This window comes from Erinaceus europaeus, unplaced genomic scaffold (assembly GCF_950295315.1).
Source record: "Erinaceus europaeus unplaced genomic scaffold, mEriEur2.1 scaffold_777, whole genome shotgun sequence".
Classification (NCBI taxonomy): domain Eukaryota; kingdom Metazoa; phylum Chordata; class Mammalia; order Eulipotyphla; family Erinaceidae; genus Erinaceus; species Erinaceus europaeus.
The window spans coordinates 17,611-40,186 of NW_026647549.1; the positions used below are offsets into that span (position 1 = coordinate 17,611).

Sequence of the window (22,576 nt, forward strand, 5' to 3'; positions counted from 1 at the left end):
CTCCTTCTCCTTCTCCTTCTCCTTCTTCTTCTTCTTCTTCTTTCTTCTTCCTCTTCTCCTCCTCCTTCTTTTTGTTTTTTTGATTTATTTATTTATAAAATGGAAACACTGACAAGACCATAGGATAAGAAGGGTATAATTCCCACCACCAAAACTCTGTATCCCCTCCCCTCCCCTGATAGCTTTTCTATTCTTTATCCCTCTGGGAGTAGGGACCCAGGATCATTATAAGGGGGATGCAGAAGGTGGAAGATCAGGCTTCTGTAATTGCTTCCTCGCTGAGCACGGGCATTGGCAGGTCGGTCTGTACTCCCAGCCTGCTTCTCTCTTTCCCTAGTAGGGCACCCTCTTCTATCCTTAGAGCAGTTTGGTCCCAGAGTCTCCCACCCTGCTCCATGCCAACCCAGGTGCGCAACTGGCTTCATGCTACACTCCCAGCTGGGCCAGAATCACCTGTCCAGTCCTAGGTCACCACTGCCACCACAAGTGGGCAACCCACAGGGCACGCGCATGCACACACACACACACACACACACACACACACACACACACACCAATTCCTGGTCAGCTCTAGCTCCCCCCAGAGCCTCTTGTGACCAATTCCACAGAACACTGATGTCACAACTTCAGGTGAGGCTGGGGACAGCATGTGACAGCAGCACCAGGTGACAAAGCACAGGAATAACCATTGCCCACAGTCATCAGTATTTAAGGAGAATGAATCACGACTCCAGAATGCTCCCTCCAAGGGGCTAGGTGGCGGCGTGCATTGTTTCCCATGCACAAGGACACCAGTTCAAGCCCCCAGTCCCCATCTGCAATGGGGAAGCTTCATGGGCCAAGAGGTGAGACTTTGCTGCAGGCGTTTCTCTTTCTAGCTTCTTCTCTCTCACCCTCTTCCCTCTCAATTTCTCTCTGTCTCTGAAAAAAAAAATGCTTTGTTGTTGTGGTTGTTTTTGTCCTGGGGTTTTTCTTTCTTTCTTCTTTTGCTGCCTTTTTTTATATTTGCATTTTCTTTTTTCCTCTTTATTATTTAAAAGATATTTTATTCATTTATTTTAATGAAAGAGAAATACAGAGAGAAAGATACCCACAGAGAGAAAGACCAGAGCCCTGCTCAGCTCTGGCTGATGGTGGTGCTGGGGACTGAACCTGGGACCTCAGAGCCTTAGGCAGACAAGTCTTTTTTTTTTAATGATTTAATAATGATCAGCAGGACTGTGGGACAAGAGGGGTATAATTCCACATAGTTCCCACTACCAAAGTGTCATATCCCATTGAATCCCTTGAAAGCTTCCCTATTCTTTACCACTCTGGGATAATGGACCAAAGTTCTTTATGGGGAGCAGAAGGTGGAAGGTCTGGCTCCTGTCATTGCTTCTCTGCTGAACATGGGTGTTGGCAGGTGGATCCACACCCCCAGCCTGTTTCTCTCTTTCCCTAGTGGGTCAGGGCTCTGGGTAGGTGGGGTTCCAGGACACATTGGTGAGGTTTTCTGCTCAGGGAAGTCAATTTGGCATCATGGTAGCACCTGCAACTTGGTAAATGAAAAAGCATTAAGATGGGAGTCGGGCGGTAGCGCAGTGGATTAAGTGCAGGTGGTTCAAAACACAAGGACCATATAAGGGTCCTGGTTCGAGCCCCCAGCTCCCCACCTGCAGGGGAGTTGCTTCCCAGGTGGTGAAGCCGGTCTGCAGGTGTCTGTCTTTCTCTCCCCCTCTCCCCGTCTCTGTCCATTTCTCTCTGTCCTATCCAACAACAACAATAAAACGACAAAGGAAACAAAAGGTAATAAATATATATATATATAATTTTAAAAAGCATTAAGATAGAAAGCAGAGCAAATTGTTTAATAATCAGGAACCTAAAGGGGAAGTTCTCTTTCTCTGGATCTGGGTGCAATAGAGAAAAGCCCTGGTGTAGTAAGTGGCCTTGACCCTGGTGGAGACCAGGACACGGGGATCATGTTGCAGGGCCAGGAAGGCAAGTCCTCTGATAACATCCTCACTAAGTGTGCCAGCCCCAGGGATGGGAAAACCTAGGGAAGAATATTGGGAAATCCAGGGTAGTCCCTGGAAGGGGGTGGAGTTGAGGGACAGAGGCCACTGGGGGCAGGAGGTTGGGCTGAAGGGAGAGGAGGAGCCAGATAAAGGCAGCACCCAGCTGGCGGCCCTCATTCCTCCCTCTCCTCTCCTTGTCTGTCCCCCTGTCCCTCTGTCTCCTCTACTGTCCCTGTGCCATGGGGGCTGCCGACGGTCCCCCAATGCTGCTGCTGATCTTGAATTGCCTCCCTCTGGCCCTGGGGGACCCCATGTGAGTAGTCCAGCTCCTTCCCCAAAGATGTTGAAAAGGGACGTCAGGGGTTGCAGAACCCCCCACACACACACACACACATTGAATGTGAGGTGCATTCAGGCGGGAGGGGGGTGTCAGTGAACGTTGGGAGGGAATGGGATGGGATGTCACTCTATCTGCAAAATTCCTCGTGAGATGTTTCTGCATGGGCTGACTGTGTAATTCAGTGGGGAAGGTTAGAAAGTTACAGAATTGAAAAAGAAAAGAAAGGAAAGGAAAGGAAAGGAAAGGAGAGAGGAGAGGAGAGGAGAGGAGAGGAGAGGAGAGGAAGGAAAGGGAAAGGAAGGGAAGGGAAGGGAAGGGAAGGGAAGGAAAGGAAAGGAAAGGAAAGGAAAGGAAAGGAAAGGAAAGGAAAGGAAAGGAAAGGAAAGGAAAGGAAAGGAAAGGAAAGGAAAGGAATGGAATGGAATTTACAGAACTTAGGATTCCAGAAGTTTTGAGTGTCCTTGGTGTTCAGGGATTCTCTGCCTGAGATAACTTGAAATCTCTTAGGCTTAGGGTTCCCAGAATCTAGAAGTCTGCAGTTTGGGGATTTGGAAGTGTCAGTGTGTGTGTGTCTGCAATTGGGGGTTAGACATTCAGTGCATGGGACTTAAGTGGGACCTTCATATAGGAAGGTTTTGGAGGTGTGCAGGCTAGGTGTCTGGGGGTCTGTGGGCTCAGGTGGCCATGACTTTGGAGGGGTCGGAAGTTCTTTTAGGGGGGTTTGGAGGCTGGAACTGGTCTTGAGGTTGAGGAGTTGACGGCATGTCATCAGGTCTTTGGATCCTCTCAAGGGTCAAGGACTGTACAAAGCACCCCAGGGACCCTGGTGACTCAGGTAAGGAATGGAATCTACGGTGTTTCCCCGGCTCCCGGCAGGTACTCCATGATCACCCCCAACGTCCTGCGGCTGGAGAGCGAGGAGATGGTGGTGCTGGAGGCCCACGAGGTCCAAGGGGACGTCGCTGTCACCGTGAACGTCTATGACTTCCCGGGCAAGAAGCAGGTGCTGGCCAACGAGAAGACGATGCTGAACAACGCCAACGGCCACATGAACACTGTCAACGTCAAGGTGCGGAGGGGTCTGCGGCCCCCACAGAACCCGCCCCTGCAGAGCCCACCAACTCTTAGCCCCGCCCCTGCAGAGCCCGCCAACTCTTAGCCCCGCCCCTGCAGAGCCCGCCAACTCTTAGCCTCGCCCCTGCAGAGCCCGCCAACCCTTAGCCCCGCCCCTACATAGCCCGCCAACCCTTAGCCCCGCCCCTACAGAGCCTGCCAACTCTTAGCCCCGCCCTTACAGAGCCTGCCAATCCTTAGCCCCGCCCCTACAGGGCATGCCAACCCTTAGCCCCGCCCCTACAGAGCCTGCCAACCCTTAGCCCCGCCCCTGCAGAGCCCACCAACCCTTAGCCCCGCCCCTACAGAGCCCGCCCACCATTAGCTCCACCCCTCTAGAACCCGGCCAATCTTAGCCCCGCCCCTGTAGAATCCAGCCAGCCTTAGCCCCACCTCTCTAGAACAGATAACATTAGCCCCTCCCCCACCGAGCCTGGTCAGCCTTATCCCCTCCCCTTTAGCCCCTCCCCTATAGAGCCTATCCCTCTTAGCCAACTCTTAGCCACGCCCCTCTAGAACTCGGCCACCCTTAGCCCCGCCCCACAGATCTATCACCATTAGCCCCGCCCCTCTCAGCCCCGCCCCCACAGAGCCCCACACTATGGAAGGAATTCATTTGAGCTATCATCTAAAAGACACTTATTTATCAGTGCCAGGTGGTGCTTCTTCTTCTTCTAGCGTTTGCCCTTCTTCCGTAGCCAGTCAACAGCGTCAGGTTGAAAGCTGTCAGGAGCTGCTTGTTGCTGGCTTTGAAAGTGACTGGGATCCATGTGGATTCAGTCGGCTAGGAAGGATCGTCAGTTTCCCCAATGAATGGGTACTCACGGGATGCACCATGAGAAGGTCGATCCAATGCATCCCCCAGGTGGTGCTGATATTCCAGTGATCAAGGTCCTGAGTTCAAATCTCCAGACCCCACCTGCAGGAGGGAAGCTTCATGAGGTGTGAAGCCGGGATGCTGATGTCTCTGTCTTTCTCTCTCCATCTCTATCTTCCATTCCTATCTTGAGTTCTCTCTATATATCCTAAATAAATACCTTATGTATCTATTCATGAGCAAGACGGAAAGAGAGACCCATCACTCTGGCACATGTGATGCCAGGGATCAAATCTGGGACCTAATGCCTTTGATTCCAGCCACCTTATCCACTGTGTCACTTCCAAGGAGAGTGTATTTTATTTTATTTTTCAAAAATTTTATTTACTTTGGATAGAGACAGACAGAAATTGAGAGGGAAAGGGAAATATAGAGAAGAGGGAAGGGGGACTGCAGTGCTACCTCCTCGCTCCTAAATGTTCCCATTACAAGCGGGAAGTGGGGGCTGAACCTGCGTCCTTGTGCGTTGTAATGTGTGCCCTCAACCAAGTACGCCACCATCAAGCCCTAGGGAAGTTTTCTTAAATATTTATTTATTTATTTATCTGTAAGAGAGGAAGAGAGAGAGAGAGAATGAACCAGAGCATCATTATGGCACATACTATGCCAGGGCTCAAACTTTGGACCTCATGCTTGAGAGTCCAATGCCTAATCCACTGTGCCCTCTCTTGAACTGCTACATGTATTTTTATTTTATTTAATACCTATGAGAGGTAGAATCTTGTATGGGATAGAGACAGAGAAGCCAGAGCTTGGGTGCAACACATGGGGTATTGGAATTCAAACTGACGAGGTCACACATGTCAATCTGATCTTCTGCCTACCAACTGAGCCGTCTCCCCAGCAGGTGGAGTCTTACCCTTAGCCCCTTCCCCACAGAGCTCCACCCTTGCCTTCTCTTAGCCCCTCCCCTCTCAGTCTCACCTCCACAGTGCCCCACTCTCCCAGCCCTACCCCTGTTTAATCACACCTCTTCTTAGCCCCGCCTCTCCATGACTTTTTTCTTTATTGGGGGGATTAATGCTTTACAGTAAGATACAGTCATTTGTACACGCATAACATTTCCGTTTTCCACATAACAATTAAATCCCCTCTAGGTCCTCCTCTGCCATCCTGTTCCAGACCTGAACCTCCCCTCTTCAACCCGAGTCCTTTATTTTAGTGCAATACACCAAACCCAGTCCAAGTTCTGCTTTGTGTTTTCCCTTCTGATCTTCTTTTTCAACTTCCATCTGTGAGTGAGATCATCCCATCTTCATCCTTCTCATGTTGGCTGATCTCATTTCACATGATTCCTTCAAGCTCCATCCAAGATGAGCTGAAGAAGGTGAATTCATCATTCTTCATAGCTGAGTAGTATTTCGTTGTGTCTATAGACCACAGCTTTCTCAGCCACTCATCTGTGTTGGACACCTGGGTTGCTTCCAGGTTTTGGCTATTACACATTGTGCTGCTATGAGCATAGACATAAACAAGTCTTTTTTGGATGAGTGTGTTGGCTTCTTTAGGACATATCTCCAGGAGAGGACTAGCAGGGTCATAGGGCAGGTCCACTCTAGCCTTTTTTATTTTATTTTATTTTATTTTATTTTCCACTTCTAGCCTTCTGAGAGTTCTCCAGACTGCTCTTTCCACAGAGGCTGGACCTACTGACTTTCCCACCAGCAGTGCCGGAGGGTTTCTTTGCACCTTTTGCTCTGCCCACTTTTTAGCCTCACCCTCCAGAGCTCTACTCTTTAGTTATAACCTCTTAGCCACACCCCTTTATTAGCTCCATTCTCCAGGTCTCCCTACTCAGCTCCACCCCCACTCATCCCTGCCTTGACAGAGTCCATCAGCTCCTGGGCTTTTCCCTCTGCTCCTGATCTACCCCAGGACCTTGGCATGGGTTGCCCTTCTTTCCACTTCTACCTCTGCTGGCTACTTCCACTCCCTCTCCCAGAATCCCTCACATCTCCCACATCTGAGCAATCCAGGGCACCCAAGAGGGAGGGAGAAAGGGAGACATGGCATAGAGGACTCTTCGTTCACTGCAGAGCCCTCACAGGTGCGCCCCTGCCTGCACCCCTAGATCCCAGCCAGCAAGGAGTTCAAGTCTATGAAGGGGCAGAAGTTCGTCATCGTCCAGGCCACCTTTGGCGGCACGCAGGTGGAGAAGGTGGTTCTGGCCAGCCTGCAGAGTGGCTACCTCTTCATCCAGACCGACAAGACCATCTACACCCCGGGCTCCAAGGGTGAGACCCTGGGGTGGGGGGCTGCTGAGAGGGGGCGGGGAGAGGCTGGAGGGTGCAGGACCGGCTCTCACTGGGGCTCCCTGTCTGTCTCCCACCCACAGTCCTCTACCGGGTCTTCAGCGTGGATGACAAGCTGCTCCCTGTGGCCCGAACTGTTGTCATCACCATTGAGGTACCTGCCACATGAGGGTTGAGAGAGACAGAGAGATACTCAGAGACAGAGGCCACAAAGAGACAAAGTCTCAAACACAGACAGGCTTGGGGCCTGGATGGAGATTCAAGGTCAGAGCTATGCCCCGTCATCTAAGCTCTGAGCTTCTAAGAAGATTGGGCTAATGATTGGACACAGCCAGAGGGCCACCATGAGTTCTGAGCCAGATGCCACCCCTTCTCTGTTTACAGCCTTCCAGGGCTCCCTTCTGCCTTGGGAAGAGGGTGGTTTCAAAGTCAAGTCCTCCTGGCCCCTCCCTCTTGGGTTCCGCTGCTCCACCAGGCTGGCCCCACCCCCGGACCTGATGGGAGACATGGAGGGGCGGGGCTAAGGAATGGGCGGGGCTAAGAATAGTAGGACCCTATGGATGGGCTGATGAAAATTATGGAGGGGCGGGGCTAAGAGTAGCAGGACCCCCATAATGGTCTGATACACCTTCCTATCCCCACCTCCCACCCCACAGACCCCTGATGGCATTCAAGTGAAGCGAGACTCCATGTTTGCTAATGACCAAGGTGGTATCTTGTCCTTGAGTTGGAATATTCCAGAGCTGGTCAAGTATGTCAGGCCCACCGTGTGTGTGTGTGTGTGGTGGGGGGGTTGGGGTCTCCTTGTCCCGAGGAGAGGTATTGAGGGGACAAATGATCTTACTGGGACCCTGACGGGCCTCCCTTCTCCCCCCATCCACCCACCCCAGCATGGGGCAGTGGAAAATCCGAGTCCACTATGAGGATGCCCCTGAGCAGATCTTCACGGCTGAGTTTGAGGTGAAGGAATATGGTAAGAGGGGGCGCCCCAAGAGTAGGGCTGGGGTGAAGGGACAAGGGGAGGCAGGCCTGGCCTTGGCCTCCCACCCACCAGGACCTTCTCTATCCGTCCCCAGTGCTGCCCAGTTTTGAGGTGCAAGTGGAGCCGAAGGAGAAATTCTACTATGTAGATGATCCAAAGGGGCTGGAAGTCACCATCAAGGCCAGGTGAGGGGCTGGGGGGTGAACCAGATGAGAGACCAGGTGGGGATTAGATAGAACACCCATGCCCAACAGAGAGGCAATTACAGAAGCCAGACCTCCCACCTTCTGCGCCCCATAGAGAACTCTGGTCCATACTCCCAGAAGGATAAAGAATAAGGAAGCTTCCAATGGAAGGGATGGGACATGGCACTCTGGTAGTGGGAACTGGATTATGGGAACTGTTATCTCATAATCTTGTCGGTCATTATTAAATCACCAATAATAATTTTTTTTAGTAAATACAATAGTTTGTACATGCATAACATTCCCCAGATTCCCATTGAACAATACAACCCCCACTATGTCATTCATCATCTTTCATGGACCTGTATTCTCCCCACCCATCCACCCACCCCAGAGTCTTTTACTTTGGTGTAATACTCCAATTCCATTTCAGGTTCGACTTGTGTTTTCTTTTCTAATCTTGTTTTTCAACTTCAGCCTGAGAGTGAGATCATCCCATATTCATCCTTCTGTTTCTGACTTATTTCACTCAACATGATTTTTTCAAGGTCCATCCAAGATCAGCTGAAAATGGTGAAGTCACCATTTTTTACAGCTGAGTAGTATATATCCTAAGGAACCCAACACATCCATCCAAAAAGATCTGTGTACACATATGTTCTTGGCAGCACAATTTGTAATAGCCAAAACCTGGAAACAACCCAGGTGTCCAACAACAGATGAGTGGCTGAGCAAGTTGTGGTATATATACACAATAATAAATTTTTTAAAAAGTTGAAAATTAAGAAATCACTAAGCAGAACATAGACTGGAGTTGGTGTATTGCACCAAAGTAAAAGACTCTGGGGGTGAGGGGGAGGGTTCAGGTCGTGGAATATGATGGAAGAGGAGGACCTGGTGGGGGTTGAATTGTTGTGTGGAAAACTGAGAAATGTTACACATGGACAAACTACTATATTTTACTGTTGACTTTAAGTGAGAGAGAGAGAGAGAGAGTAAGAGAGAGAGAAACAGGGGAGGGACCGGACGTGGAAATAAGGTAAAAACGGACCCAGGGGCATGAAGTAGATAGCATAATAGTTATGCAAACAGATTCTCATGTCTGAGGCTCCAAAATCCACAGGTTCAATCCCCCATACCACCATAAGCCACAGTAGAGCGGTGCTCTCATAAAAATTAATGAACTAATTGATTAATTAATTAATTAATTGAAACAAAAAAACAGAAGCAAGTGCCAATGAGAGAACAGCAGAGAGACTAGGGAATCAGGAGAAGTGAGAGAGAAGATTAAGGGGCCAGGTGGTGGCGCACCTGGTTGATTGCACATGTTACAATCCACAGGGACCCAGGTTTATGCCCCCGCTCCCCACCTGCAGGGGGAAAACTTTGCAAGTGGTGAAGCAGGCCTGCAGGTGTCTCTCTGTCTCTCTCTCCCTCTCTCCCTCTTCCCTCTCAATTTCTGGCTGTCTCTATCCAGTAAATAAATAAAGACAATTTAAAAATATATTTTAAGAGAGAGAGAGCTCAGACAAGGAAGCAGGTGGGAGGAAGAACTTGTGAAGACTAAGGGAGAGACCAAGTGGGCCCCAGATGGGTCTCAGGTGGGCACAGAGGTGGAGTCATGTGGGGTGGGCCCCGGCTCCGTGGCTGGAGGGAGGCTGAGCCTCTACCCACAGGTTCCTTTATGGCAAGAACGTGGAAGGCACCGCCTTTGTCCTCTTTGGGGTCCAGGACGGGGAGCAGAGGATCTCACTGTCTCAGTCCCTCACCCGAGTGCAGGTACCTGCCCAAGGCCCCCACCTGCTCCCCTCCCCATCCCTGCCCCCACCTGCGCCCCCCTCACCTGGGTCTCTGTCCCCCAGATCCAGCAGGGCTCCGGGCAGGCCGTGCTGAAGAGGGAGGTGCTGCTGGGTGGGGTGCGCCCCTCCACCGCTGAGGCCCTGGTGGGCAAGTCTCTGTATGTGTCAGTCACTGTCATCCTGCACTCAGGTGAGGAGGTGGGCAGGGGAGGACCAGGCTGAGGAGGGAGGGAGGACTGGGCTGAGGAGGGAGGGAGGACCGGGCTACCTAAGAATGACCTGACTGGGGCTGGGCGGTAGCACAATGGGTTAAGCGCAGGTGGCTCAAAGCACAAGGACTGGTGTAAGGATCCCTGTTCGAGCCCCCGGCTCCCCACCTGCAGGAGGGTCCCTTCACAGGCGGTGAAACAGGTCTGCAGGTGTCTGTCTTTCTCTCCCCCTCTCTGTCTTCCCCTCCTCTCTCCATTTCTCTCTGTCCCATCCAACAACACCAGCTATACCAACAATAACATCCACAACAAGGGCAACAAAATGGAAAAAATGGTCTCCAGGAGCAGTGGATTCATAGGGTTGGCACCAAGCCCCAGCGCTAACCCCAGCGCAATAAAAATAGAATAATAGAATACAATAGAATAGAATAAAGTAAAATAAAAGAAAATTAAATAATGACCTGACTGCAGAAGAGGAGGATGCCCCAGTTGGGGTCCATCTGGGGGATTTGGTGACCCGCCCCCCCCTCAAACTCCACCCCCTCCCAGGCAGCGACATGGTGGAGGCAGAACACTCAGGGATACCCATCGTCACCTCCCCCTACCAGATCCACTTCACCAAGACGCCCAAGTTCTTCAAGCCGGCCATGCCCTTCGACCTCATGGTGAGACCCCACCACCTGAGATTCCAGCCCCATCTCCTGAGATGACCTGGCCTCGCCCGACCCCCCTTCTCTGTGCTCCCCGCAGGTGTACGTGACCAACCCCGATGGCTCCCCGGCCAGCCGCGTACCAGTGCTGACGCAGGGCTCCAACGTGCAGGCCCTGACCCAGCCGGATGGAGTGGCCAAGCTCAGCATCAACACCCCCAACAGCAAGGCCCCCCTCAGCATCACCGTGAGCACCTCGCCCCCCCCCCCCCCGGACCTGGGAAAGAAGGGAGGGAGCTGCTTCAGGACAGCACCTAGGTTCCTGCATTCCTTAAAAAGAATGTGTATGTGTATTAATAAAAAAAAAAAATGCTCCCAGAGGGATAGAGAATGGGAAAGCTATTGGGGAGGGGATGGGATATGGAGATTGGGTGGCGGGAAGTGTGTGGAGTTGTACTCCCCCATCCTATGATTTTGTTAATGTCTCCTTTCTTAAATAAATTTTTAAAAAGGGAGAGACAGAAGGAGTCGGGTGGTAGCGCAGCAGGTTAAGCACACTTTGGTATAATACACCAAAATGCGTTTATTATAAAAACATTTTTCAGGGAGTCGGGTGGTAGCGCAGCAGGTTAAGCACACTTTGGTATAATACACCAAAATGCGTTTATTATAAAAACATTTTTCAGGGAGTCGGGTGGTAGCGCAGCAGGTTAAGCACACTTTGGTATAATACACCAAAATGCGTTTATTATAAAAACATTTTTCAGGGAGTCAGGTGGTAGCGCAGCAGGTTAAGCACACTTGGCTCAAAGCGCAAGGACCGGCCTAAGGATCCGGGTTCGAGTCCCCAGCTCCCCACCTGCAGAGGAGTCGCTTCACAAGCAGTGAAGCAGGTTTGCAGGTGTCTTTCTCTCCCCCTCTCTGTCTTCCCCTCCTCTCTCCATTTCTCTCTGTCCTATCCAACAACAACGACAATTACAACAATAATGACTACATCATCAACAACAAAACAACAAGGGCAACAAAATGGAAAATAAATTTAAAAAAAAAGAAAAAGAAAAACAGAGATAGAGAGAGACTTTGTGAAGCAGAGAACCCCCATCATTATCTCTCTACCCTACCAGCTCCACTTCACCAAGATGCCCAAGGTCTTCAAGCCTGCCATGCCCTGTGACCACCCAAAGAGAATCAGAGCAAGACTGGGCTCAAAATCAGGACCCCACACCTGAGATTCCACCACTCTATCCACTGTACCACCTCACAGGCCACTCTGAGAGATACTGTTACTTTTTTTTTTTTTTTTTTTTTGCCTCTAGGGTTATGGCTGGGGCTCAGTGCCTGCACCACTCACCAATCCACTGCTGCTGCTAAGGGTCATTTTTTCCCCATTTCTGTTGCCCTTGTTGTTATTGTTGTTATTGCTGTTGTTGGCTAGGACAGAGAGAAATGGAGAGAGGAGGGGAAGACAGAGAGGGGGAGAGAAAGACAGACACCAGCAGACCTGCTTCACCGCCTGGGAAGCGACTCCCCTGCAGGTGGGGAGCCAAGGGCTCGAACCAAGATTCTTCCACCGGTCCTTGCACTTTGCTCCACCTGTACTTAACCCGCTGCGCTACCGCCCGACCCCGCCCCTGCTAGAGATTTTTAAAAAATTATTGAGGGAGAGAGAAAGAAGAGGGAGAGAGAGAGAGAGAGAGAGAGAGAGAGAGAGAGAGAGGAGCACTTCTCAGCTCTGGCATTTCTGGGGACTGAACCTACCTGAAGCCTCAAGCATGCCAGTCTTATGTGATATCTCCCTGGCCCCTTTTTTTTTAAAAAAAATGTTAGTGATTTAATAATGATTACCAAGATTTTAGCATAAGAGGGGTACAATTTCACACAATTCCCACCACTAGAATTCCATATCCCATCCCCTCCATTGGAAGCCTTCCTAGTTTGTATCCCTCCGGGAGCATGGACCAAAGATCTTTCTGGGGTGCAGAACGTGGAAGGTCTGTCCTCTGTAATTGCTTCTCTGCTGAACATAGGCATTGGCAGGTGGATCCATACCCCCAGCCAGTTTCTATCTTTCCCTGGTGGGGCGGGGATCTGGGGAGGTGGGGTTCCAGGACACATGGATGAGGTCGTCTGCCCAGGGAAGTCAGGCTAGCATCATGGTGGCATCTGCACGTTGTTGACTGAAAGGCTTTAAGATATGAATCAGAAGAAAATGTTTAATAAACAGAAACCAAAAAGTAGGAATAGAGCAGATGAAATTAGAGATCTTAAACTGGAACAAAGCTAGGAGGTCTATTTTAGGTATCTTCCAAGGGCCCAAAACTTTAGTAATTTTTGCCTGAGCTCAAAGGCTAACACACAGGTGGGCTAAAAATATTGTCTGGGAGGATGGTGTCAGAGTTGAGTATTCTCAACTAGGGGACTGGATCAGGGTAGAGAGTAGCTCCCAAATATGAGGAACGTATATAAATATCATTAACTATTTACGCCATTGATCTGACCCAAGACCCATGTCTATTCATATTTAGCACAGGAGCCTGTGTGACCTCGACATCCCTGTTGGTCTGAGCTCACAGTCCCTGATCGCAGCTGGGACATTCTAGGCTGCACTCATTGCAGGACCCGTCTTCCTTGAGTGGCAGTGTCGGCTGACCCAGCCTCCCTTCGGAGAGTGGAGGGAGTCCCTATTATCGTCCCCTAAAATTCCTCCCCCTCTGAGAGTCTGGACCCAAATTCTTTCTGGGATGCAGTAGGTGGGAGTTCTGGCTTCTGTCATTGCTTCTCCTCTGGACATGGGTGTTAGCAGCTCGACGCAAAGGGTGCTTTTTGGCGTTAGTGCAGGGATGGCAGGAGATTCAGAGCATGGTCCTCTCTCCCTGCCCAGGTGAAAACCAACAAACCCGGCATCCCTGAGGCCCGGCAGGCCACAGAAACCATGCAGGCCCAGCCCTACAGCACCCAGGGCAACTCCAACAACTACCTACACCTCTCGGTGCCCCGCGTGGAGCTACAGCCCGGGGAGACCCTTAATGTCAACTTCCACCTGCGCACGGACGCCGGGCTGGAGGCCAGGATCCACTATTACACCTACATGGTCAGTGATGCCCCCCGAGAGCCCTCCTGGCCCTCCTCCCAGCCCCCTTCCATGCCACCCCACTTCCAGACCCTGCCGCCCAGCTGTGCCCCGTCCTCCCAGGTCCTGAGCAAAGGGAAGCTGCTGAAGGTGGGCCGGCAGGTGCGCGAGGCCGGGCAGGACCTGGTGGTGCTCCCCCTGACCGTCACCGAGGACTTCATCCCTTCCTTCCGCCTCGTGGCTTATTACACCCTCATCAATGCCAGGGGGCAGAGGGAGGTGGTGGCCGACTCCGTCTGGGTGGACGTCAAGGATTCCTGTGTTGGCACGGTCAGTTTCTACTGCATTCTCTCTCTCTCCCTCTCTGTCTCTGTCTCTATCTCTCCCTCCATCTTTATCTCTCTCCACCCTCCTATTTTTTTTTGTTTGTTTGTTTGGAGAATGCTCTCAGCTTGAGCTGGTGAGCTGGTGAGCTGGTGGTGGTGCCAAGGACTGAATCTGAGTTGCCAATATTTTAGAACTTTTACTAATTTTCTATTCATTGTTAAAAGTGTGAGTTTGATTCCACTCTAGTCTGAGAAAATGCTTGGGATGGCCTCAATGCCCTTGAATTTGTTGACACTGTCTTTGTGGCCTCACAGATGGTCTGCCCTTGAAAATATCCCATGTAGCCTTGACCAGAATCTTGTGCAGAACCACTATGCTGTTTCCCAGCAGTAAATGAGATGCATTGAGAAAAGGAAGAAAGAGAATCAGAGAACACTCTGGGACACTGCAGTGCTGGGGAGTAAACTCAGAGCTTCATGTTTGGGTCCCATGCTCAAACCACTAGGCTGCCTTCAAGACTTTTTTTTTAAATATTCTTTTTTAAAAAAATATTTATTTATTCCCTTTTGTTGCCCTTATTGTTTTAATGTTGTTGTAGTTGTTATTGTTGTTGTTGGACAAGACAGAGAGAAATGGAGAGAGGAGGGGAAGACAGAGAGGGGGAGAGAAAGACAGACACTTGCAGACCTGCTTCACCGCCTGTGAAGCGACTCCCCTGCAGGTGGGGAGCCGGGGGCTCGAACCGGGATCTTTCTGCCGATCCTTGTGCTTTGTGCCTCGTACACTTAACCCACTGTGCTACCGCCCGATTCCCTTAAATATTCTTTTATTTATTAATGAGAAAGATAAAGAAGCAGATTATCATTCTGGGATGTGCTATGCATGGGGCAAAACTCTGGGCCTCATGCTTGAGAGTCCAATGCTTTATTCACCATTTCATTTCTGGGTTGTTCTCTCTCTCTCTCTCTCTCTCTCTCTCTTTCTCTCTCTCTCTCTCTCTCTTTCTCTCCTAGAACACTGCTCAGCTTGGGCTGGGGATGACTTGAAAATGGAACTCTGGCATGCAAGTCCCATATGCTATCTCCTCCCCCTCCTCCCTCTTTGTCTCTTTCTTCTCCTCCTCTTCTTCTCCCTTCCCCCTTCTGTCCTCATGATTGGGGCCCTGAGGCCAACTCCCTACACCTGTCCCTCTCCCAGCTGGTAGTGAAAAGTGCCAACGAGGAAGAGGAAGACAAACAGAACTTGCCTGGGGATCAGATATCCCTGAAGATCGAAGGTGACCCGGGAGCCCGCGTGGGGCTGGTGGCTGTGGACAAAGCCGTGTTTGTGCTGAATAAGAAGAACAAGATGACTCAGAAGAAGGTCCGTCCCCATCCCTCCTCCCCCGTGTGCTCATGGGGACATCCAGAGGGGCAGAAGTGACAGAGAGAATGGAAAGGAGAGGCCTGCAGGGTTGGAGTTCAAGTTCAGGCCATGAGGCTGGGCGGGGACTGAAGCTGGGCATGGGGGGGGGGGGAGGACAATGGACCGGTGGCTTTGGACTCAACAATGGCAACCTGAGTGTGAGCTGTGGTTCAGGATGGGACAGAAGTGGAATGGAGGGAGGGGTTCTGCTGTCCCAGCCTCCCTCCATCATCCTCTGGGGGGGGGGGGTCACCTCACAGATCTGGGACATCGTGGAGAAATCAGACATTGGCTGCACCCCGGGCAGTGGCAAGGACTATGCAGGGGTCTTCATGGACGCAGGGCTGGCCTTCAAGACCAGCAAGGGCCAGCAGACGGAGCAGAGGACAGGTAAGGACACCAGGGCTGGAGATCCAGGGTGGACACAGGGTCCAGGGCACCATCCAGCAAGCGCCCCTACCTCAGTCTCTCCGTCTATCCACAGGGCAAGTCAATCCCACTCCCCAAACTACATCATGATCAGGGATGGAACTCAAGACCTCATGCTTGAGAGTCCAAAGCCTTATCCACTGAACCACCTTCTGGACCACAAAATGTGGGATTTTGTTGTTGTTTTTATTAATTTTTATTTATAAAAAGGAAACACTAGGGGATCTGGTGGTAGCACAGCGTGTTAAGTGCACATGGTGCAAAGCGCAGTAAGGATCCTGGTTCGAGCCCCCGGCTCCCCACCTGCAGGGAAGTCGCTTCACAGGCGGTGAAGCAGGTCTGCAGGTGTCTGTCTTTCTCTCCCCTCTCTGTCTTCTTCTCCTCTCTCCATTTCTCTCTGTCCTACCCAACAGTGAACGACATCAACAATAACAATGATAACCACAACACGGCTACAACAACAAGGGCAACAAAAGGGGGGGGTGGCTTCCAGGAGCAGTGGATTTATGGTGCAGGTACTGAGCCCCAGCAATAACCCTGGAGGCAAAAAAAAAAAAGGAAACACTGACAAAACCACAGGCTAATAAGGATAACACTTCACACAGTTCCCACCACCAGAACTCCGTATCCCACCCCCTCCCCTGATAGCTTTCCTGTTCTTTAAAGAGATCACTCTAGTACTTTTTGACTTATTGGATAGAGACAGATAGTAGTCGAGAGCAAAAGGAACAATAGAGTTAGAGAGGGAGAGAGACACCTGCAGTCATGCTTCACCGCTCACAAAGCTTCCTCCTACAGGTGGGGACCAAGGGCTCAAATCCTGGTCCTTGTTCATGGTAACATGTGTGCTTAACCTTGTGTACCCACTTCCCAGTCCCCTGTGGTTTTTTTTGGTGTTGTTGTTGGAGGGAGATTAATGGTTTACAGCCAGCAGTAAATACAGTGGTTGGTACATGTGTAACATTTTTCTCAGGGCTCATACACAATGGGTTCTCTCTCTCTCTCCTCCATCCCCCAGATACGAAGTGTCCCAAGGTTGCAGCTAGGCGACGGCGCTCTGTGCAGCTCATGGAGAAGAGGACCGACAAAGGTGGGCGCCCCCGGCAGCCCCTGGGGGGGAGGGGGAACAGGGGGCGGTACATGGTGCCCTGACGGGTGGAAGGGTTGGCCTGACCTTACACCAACCCTGCAGCCGGACAGTACGCGGACAAGGAGCTGCGGCTGTGTTGCGAGCACGGCATGAGAGACAACCCCATGGGCTTCGCCTGCGACCGCAGAGCCAAGTACATCTCGCAGGGCCCCGGGTGCAAGGCCGCCTTCCTCGACTGCTGCAAATACATCGCCCAGCTGCGGCAGGAACTGGCCCGCGAGCAGCCGCTGGACCTGGCCCGCAGTGAGTGGGGCGGGGGGGGGGACGGGGACATAAGGGCAGGGGTCTCAGGGGAGGGGAATACACGTGGGGGGATGGTGGAATGACTCAGTCTGACAGGGGAGGGAAACTGCGAATGAAAGAGGAGGGGAACCCTTCTGGAGAAAGACACCCCCTATTTAAAGACGGAGTGAGGAAAGTAAGACCCCTGTTAAAAGGAGGCAAAGCCACCCTCCCCTCAATGAGAGAGGAGGTGTCAATTCCAAGGAGATTGTTTAAATAATAATAATAGTAGTAATACTAATAATAGATATTCCAAGAACATAGTTTACAGACACACACACACACACTGCTCTTTTTTAATTTCTCCAGCATTGTGGGCTTTCTTTTTATCTCTCTCTTTTTTCTTTTTCTTGCCTTTGCCTTTTATTCTTTTTTTTTGCAAATTATTTTCTTTAATATTTTTATTATCTTTATTTATTGGGATAGAGACATAAAGAAATTGAGAGGGGAAGAGATATAGAAGGAAAGATGGAGAGATAGAGAGAGAGAGGGAGAGAGACCTGCAGCCCTGCTTCACCACTCACAAAACTTTCCCCCCTGTAGGTTGGGACTGGGGGCTCAAACCTGGGTCTTTGGGCCTTGTAACATGTGTGTTCAACCAGTTGTGCCACCACCTGGTTCGCTCTTTTTTTTTCTTATTTGGGGGACTAATAGTTTACAGTCAACTGTAAAATATGCAGTTAGTACATTTGTCACATTTCTGGGTTTCCCACATAAAACCCTAAGCCTATGTTATCTTCTACCATCATGTTCCAGGACCTGAACAGCCGCCCCCCCCCCCAGAGTCCTTTACTTTGGTGCAATACACCAAACCCAATTTCTGCTTTGTGTTCCCCCTTTCTGTTCTTATTTCTCAATTCCTGTCCATGAGTGAGATCATCCTTCTCTTTCTGGCTTCTCTCATTTCACATGATTCCTTCAAGCTCCATCCAAGATGAGGTGAAGAAGGTGAATTCATCATTCTTCACAGCTGAGTAGTACTCCGTTGTGTGTATAGACCACTACTTTCCCAGCCACTCATCTGTTATTGGATGCCAGGGTTGCTTCCAGGTTTTGGCTACTACAAATTGTGATCTTATGAACGTGGGTGTACAGAGATATTTTTGGATGGGAGTGTTTGGTTTCTTAGGAGATATCCCCAGGAGAGGGATTTTTCTTTGTTCCAGAGGAAGAAGGCTTGCAGGAGGCAAATATTTCTGGGTGCCTCAAAAGTCAAAGTGCAGTCTGGGAGGTGGCACAGTGGATAAAACATTGGACTCTCAAGCATGAGGTCCTGAGTTCAGTCCCTGGCAGCACATGGATGAGAGAGATGTCTGATTCTTTCTCTCCTCCTAGCTTTCTCATTAATCAATAAGTACAATACTTTTTTAAAGGTCATGATAAGGCTCCATATCTCTCTGTCTGCTGGAAATCCCCCTGAGATTATTAAGTTGTGTCTGAGGCGGGTCATAGGGGGTCGGGGGGGGGGGGCGGGGAAACTTATTGTCAACGTTGGTCTTCTTCCTTCCCCAGGTAACCTTGATGAGGACATCATCCTGGAGGAAGACATCGTTTCCCGAAGCCAGTTCCCAGAGAGTTGGTTGTGGAAGGTCGTGGATCTCGAAGAATCTAGAGGAGATGGGTGAGGCTGGGATACATCCTCCACTTCTGCCTCTGCCTACCTCCATCCCCACCCAGGAAAGTTTCATTTTTTTTAATTACTTAGTTTATTTTAAAGAGAAAGAGGAGATACAGAGGGAAAGATTCTGAGAGGGAGAGAGAGAGAGACCAGAACAGTGCTCAGTTCTGGCTTAGAGTGGGGCTGGGGATTGAACCTGGGACCTCAGAGATTCAGGCTTGAAAGGTCCAGAAAAGTCTCTATTACCACCCCAGATGAGAAGACTGAATAATTTGCATCTCCAACCTCCCCCACCTGGGTTATCTCATTTTCCTGCACTTAAGTCTTCCCAGGAGGGTTATTTCATGTGAAGATGCCCATACAGTCTCCCACAAATGGGACCGTTTTGTTCACTGCATCTCTGTCTTTCCCCCAGACTGAGTCATGTTATTATATTTTATGATTGTCTTTACTTATTTATTGGATAGAGACAGGCAGGAATTGAGAAGAAGGAGAGGTAGAGGGGGGAGAGACAGACAGCCCTGTTTCACCATTTATAAAACTTTTCCCCTGCAGGTGGGACCAGGGGCTCGAACCCAGGCCCTTGAGCACGGCAATGTGTGTGCTCAACCAGGTGTGCCTCCACCCAGCCCCAGGTCATGCTTTTTTGTGGACACTCAGTATCGCTCAGACTACACTGTTCGATTCCCATGGCCTATTCATTTTTCTAAAACTCCTAAGTCCTCCAACAGAGTCATTCAGTTTAGGTGTATCCCAAGCTGTATGGCTTGATTTGGGGACCCATTTCAGTGTAACACCTCCAGCCTGTCACAAAATAGACCATTAATTCCTGGGTACCCCATCCCCACCAGACTGGGTTACTTACTTCACACACGCACATGCACACGCACACACCCACACACACACACACACACACCTTTCCATTTCTGGAACCACAACCCAACCTACAAAAACCATAATTTTCAACAGAGGAGATAGCATAGTGGTTAAGAAAACAGACTCTTGGGTGGGGGGTAGACAGCATAAAGGTTCTGCAAAAAGACTCTCATGCCTGAGGCTCCAGAGTCCCAGGTTTAATTCCCCTGCACCACCATAAGCCAGAGCTGAGCAGTGCTCTGGTAAAAAATAATAATAAAATAAAATAATAAATAAATAAAAAGAAAACAGACATCTCCTGCCTGAGGCTCTATGACCCCAGCTTCAATCCCCAGCACCACCATCAGCCAGAGCTGAGCAGGGCTCCAGTAAAAGTTTAAAAAAAAATGGGGCTGGGTGGTGGTGCACCTGGTTGAGTACACATGTTACCACGTGAAAGGACCCAGGTGGGAGCCCCTGGCTCCCCACCTGCAGGGGAAAGCTTTGTGAGTAGTGACGCAAAAGTTCTCTCTCTCTCTCTCTCTCTTTCTCTCCCTATTTCCCCCTTCCCTCTCAATTTCTGACTGTCTCTATATAATAAATAAATAAAGATAATATTTTTAAAAGGGAAAAACTTAATTAAAACCATGAGTTAGGCTACTTGGTCATGCTTACCCTCAAGAACCCCTCCAACCTACCCTTGGGGACCCTTCAGCCATCTCTCCTCCTACGCCTGCTCCTAATACCTCCCCCCCCCATGCCCTCTCCCAATGTCACCCCAGAATCGCCACGAAGACTATCGATGTCTTTTTGAAAGATTCCATCACCACCTGGGAGATTCTGGCTGTGAGCTTGTCGAAAAAGAAAGGTAACAGAAAGGGTGATCCTGTCTTCAGGGACGTGGGGTAGCAAAATCTAGATTGTGGGAAATCCTGTCTTTAAAAGACCAGTTCAAATTTCTTTTCTTTTCTTTATTTTTTATTTATAAAGATGGAAACACTGACAAGACCATAGGATGAGTGGCACAATTTCACACAATTCCCACCACCAGAACTCCATATCCCATCCCCTCCCCTGACAGCTTTCCTATTCTCTATCCCTCTGGGAGTATGGACCCAAGGTCATTGTGGGGTGCAGAAGGTGGAAGGTCTGGCTTCTGTAATTGCTTCCCCGCTGAACATGGGTGTTGACAGGTGGATCCATACTCCCAGCCTGTAGCTCTCTTTCCCTAGTGGGGCAGGGCTCTGGGGAGGCAGGACTCCAGGACACATTGGTAAGGTCAAATTTCTTTTTTTATTGTGATTTCATATTGATTTACAAAATTATAAGAAAACAGGATTCTAATTCCACACCATTTCCACCACCAGAGTTCTGTGTCCCCATTCCCTCCACTGGAAACTGCAGTGGTTCTCCCAAGATCACAGATATGGGTTGACTATTATTTCTAGAACCATCTATATTTTTATATTTTTGCCCCCTTTTTTTCCTATGCTCCCAACTTCCTTTCTAAGTCACACCTACACTTGTTACTACTTCCAGGTGTCCTTCCTTTTTCCCTTTTCTCTCTCTGGGTCTTCATTTGCTTCCTGAACTTTCTCACTCTTCAGGATGGTCATATTTTTGTTTGTTTGTTTGTTTTTCGCTCTGTTTTGTCTTGTCTCTAGGGTTATCACTGGAGCACAGTGCTGGCGTTATGAATTCACTGCTTCTGGAAGCCATTTTTTCCCATTTTATTGGACAGGACAGAGAGAAATTGAGAGGGGAGGGGAGAAAGAGAGGGAAAGAGAAAGATAAACACCTGCAGACCTGCTTCACCAATTGTGAAGCGATCACCCCACACACACACACTGCTGGTGGGGAGCCAGGGGCTCAAACTAGGATCCTTGTGCTTCATAGCATGTATTTAAGCTGGTGCATCAACACCAAGTCCTGAGGGGTAGCCCCCCCCCCTCTCTCTCTCCTCTCAAATAATGTTAAATTCCTATAAATCATGACAGAATAGGATTAAATGCAGGTCGTGCAGGCCCTGGGCTGGGGGTAGGGGGGAGGAAAGAGATGACTCCAAGCTTAGCCTTGACCTTGACCCACCCCAACTCTCCCATCCGGGCAGGGATCTGCGTGGCAAAACCCTACAACATCACGGTGATGCTGGATTTCTTCATCGACCTGCGTCTGCCTTACTCTGTGGTCCGCAACGAACAGGTGGAGATCAGAGCTGTCCTCTACAACTACCGAGCACAGAAGATCAAGGTGGGACCCTGGGGGGGTGGAAGGTGATAAGAAGATGAGGAAGGAGGAGCAGGTTATGTACCCCGGACCGACTCCCCTGTGTCACCCCCCCCAACCCATGGCAGGTGCGGGTGGAGCTGTTGTATAACCAGGATTTCTGCAGCATGGCGACCGCCAAGAAACGCCATGTGCAGACGGTGGAGATCCAGCCCAGGTCCTCCGTGTCTGTGCCCTATGTCATCGTGCCCCTCAAGGTGGGCCAGGTGGAGGTGGAGGTCAAGGCTGCTGTGTACAATTTATATGCCAGTGACGGTGTGAAGAAGATTTTGAGGGTTGTGGTGAGTTCCAAGCAAGTACACCTGTGGGTTCTCTCCCCTCTTGTAGGAAAAGGGGCCTGGCCTTCCTTAGAGATGTCACAGGGGGGTTGGAATCAGTAGTCACCATAGAACATTACAGGAGTTCAGAAACAGGGTCCTGAGTTCAAATCCTGTTATCACAAGAGAGTACCTTGCACAGCACCCAGGGAGCCCATGCAGGGTGGGCAGGGCTGTGGGGTCTCTCCTCTCTCAGCACCAGGCACAGCACCCAGGGAGCCCCATGGAGGGTAGGCAGGGCTGTGGGGTCTCTCCTCTCTCAGCACCAGGCACAGCAACCAGGGAGCCCCATGGAGGGTTGGCAGGGCTGTGGGGTGTCTCCTCTCTCAGCACCCTGCACAGCACCCAGGGAGCCCATGGAGGGTGGGCAGGGCTGTGGGGTCTCTCCTCTCTCAGCACCAGGCACAGCACCCAGGGAGCCCATGGAGGGT

The 22,576-nt window shown here is 50.4% G+C and overlaps 1 protein-coding gene across 1 annotated transcript in view; it reads left to right on the forward strand.

Moving 5' to 3' along the window:
• Positions 1 to 2,167: 2,167 nt before the first annotated feature.
• The window catches only part of LOC103115216 (complement C3), a 38,607-nt gene continuing 18,198 nt past the window's right edge, over positions 2,168 to 22,576 (forward strand). The window contains exons 1-21 of the mRNA XM_060184123.1: positions 2,168 to 2,313; positions 3,217 to 3,409; positions 6,402 to 6,564; positions 6,666 to 6,736; positions 7,239 to 7,333; positions 7,473 to 7,555; positions 7,659 to 7,749; positions 9,426 to 9,528; positions 9,612 to 9,738; positions 10,307 to 10,422; positions 10,508 to 10,654; positions 13,289 to 13,498; positions 13,601 to 13,807; positions 15,002 to 15,166; positions 15,469 to 15,598; positions 16,656 to 16,727; positions 16,830 to 17,030; positions 18,582 to 18,690; positions 20,325 to 20,410; positions 21,653 to 21,792; positions 21,897 to 22,109. Of these exons, the coding sequence (XP_060040106.1) occupies positions 2,240 to 2,313; positions 3,217 to 3,409; positions 6,402 to 6,564; positions 6,666 to 6,736; positions 7,239 to 7,333; positions 7,473 to 7,555; positions 7,659 to 7,749; positions 9,426 to 9,528; positions 9,612 to 9,738; positions 10,307 to 10,422; positions 10,508 to 10,654; positions 13,289 to 13,498; positions 13,601 to 13,807; positions 15,002 to 15,166; positions 15,469 to 15,598; positions 16,656 to 16,727; positions 16,830 to 17,030; positions 18,582 to 18,690; positions 20,325 to 20,410; positions 21,653 to 21,792; positions 21,897 to 22,109 (2,796 nt within the window). The 5' untranslated portion in view covers positions 2,168 to 2,239. The remainder of the gene's footprint in view (positions 2,314 to 3,216; positions 3,410 to 6,401; positions 6,565 to 6,665; positions 6,737 to 7,238; positions 7,334 to 7,472; positions 7,556 to 7,658; positions 7,750 to 9,425; positions 9,529 to 9,611; positions 9,739 to 10,306; positions 10,423 to 10,507; positions 10,655 to 13,288; positions 13,499 to 13,600; positions 13,808 to 15,001; positions 15,167 to 15,468; positions 15,599 to 16,655; positions 16,728 to 16,829; positions 17,031 to 18,581; positions 18,691 to 20,324; positions 20,411 to 21,652; positions 21,793 to 21,896; positions 22,110 to 22,576) is intronic.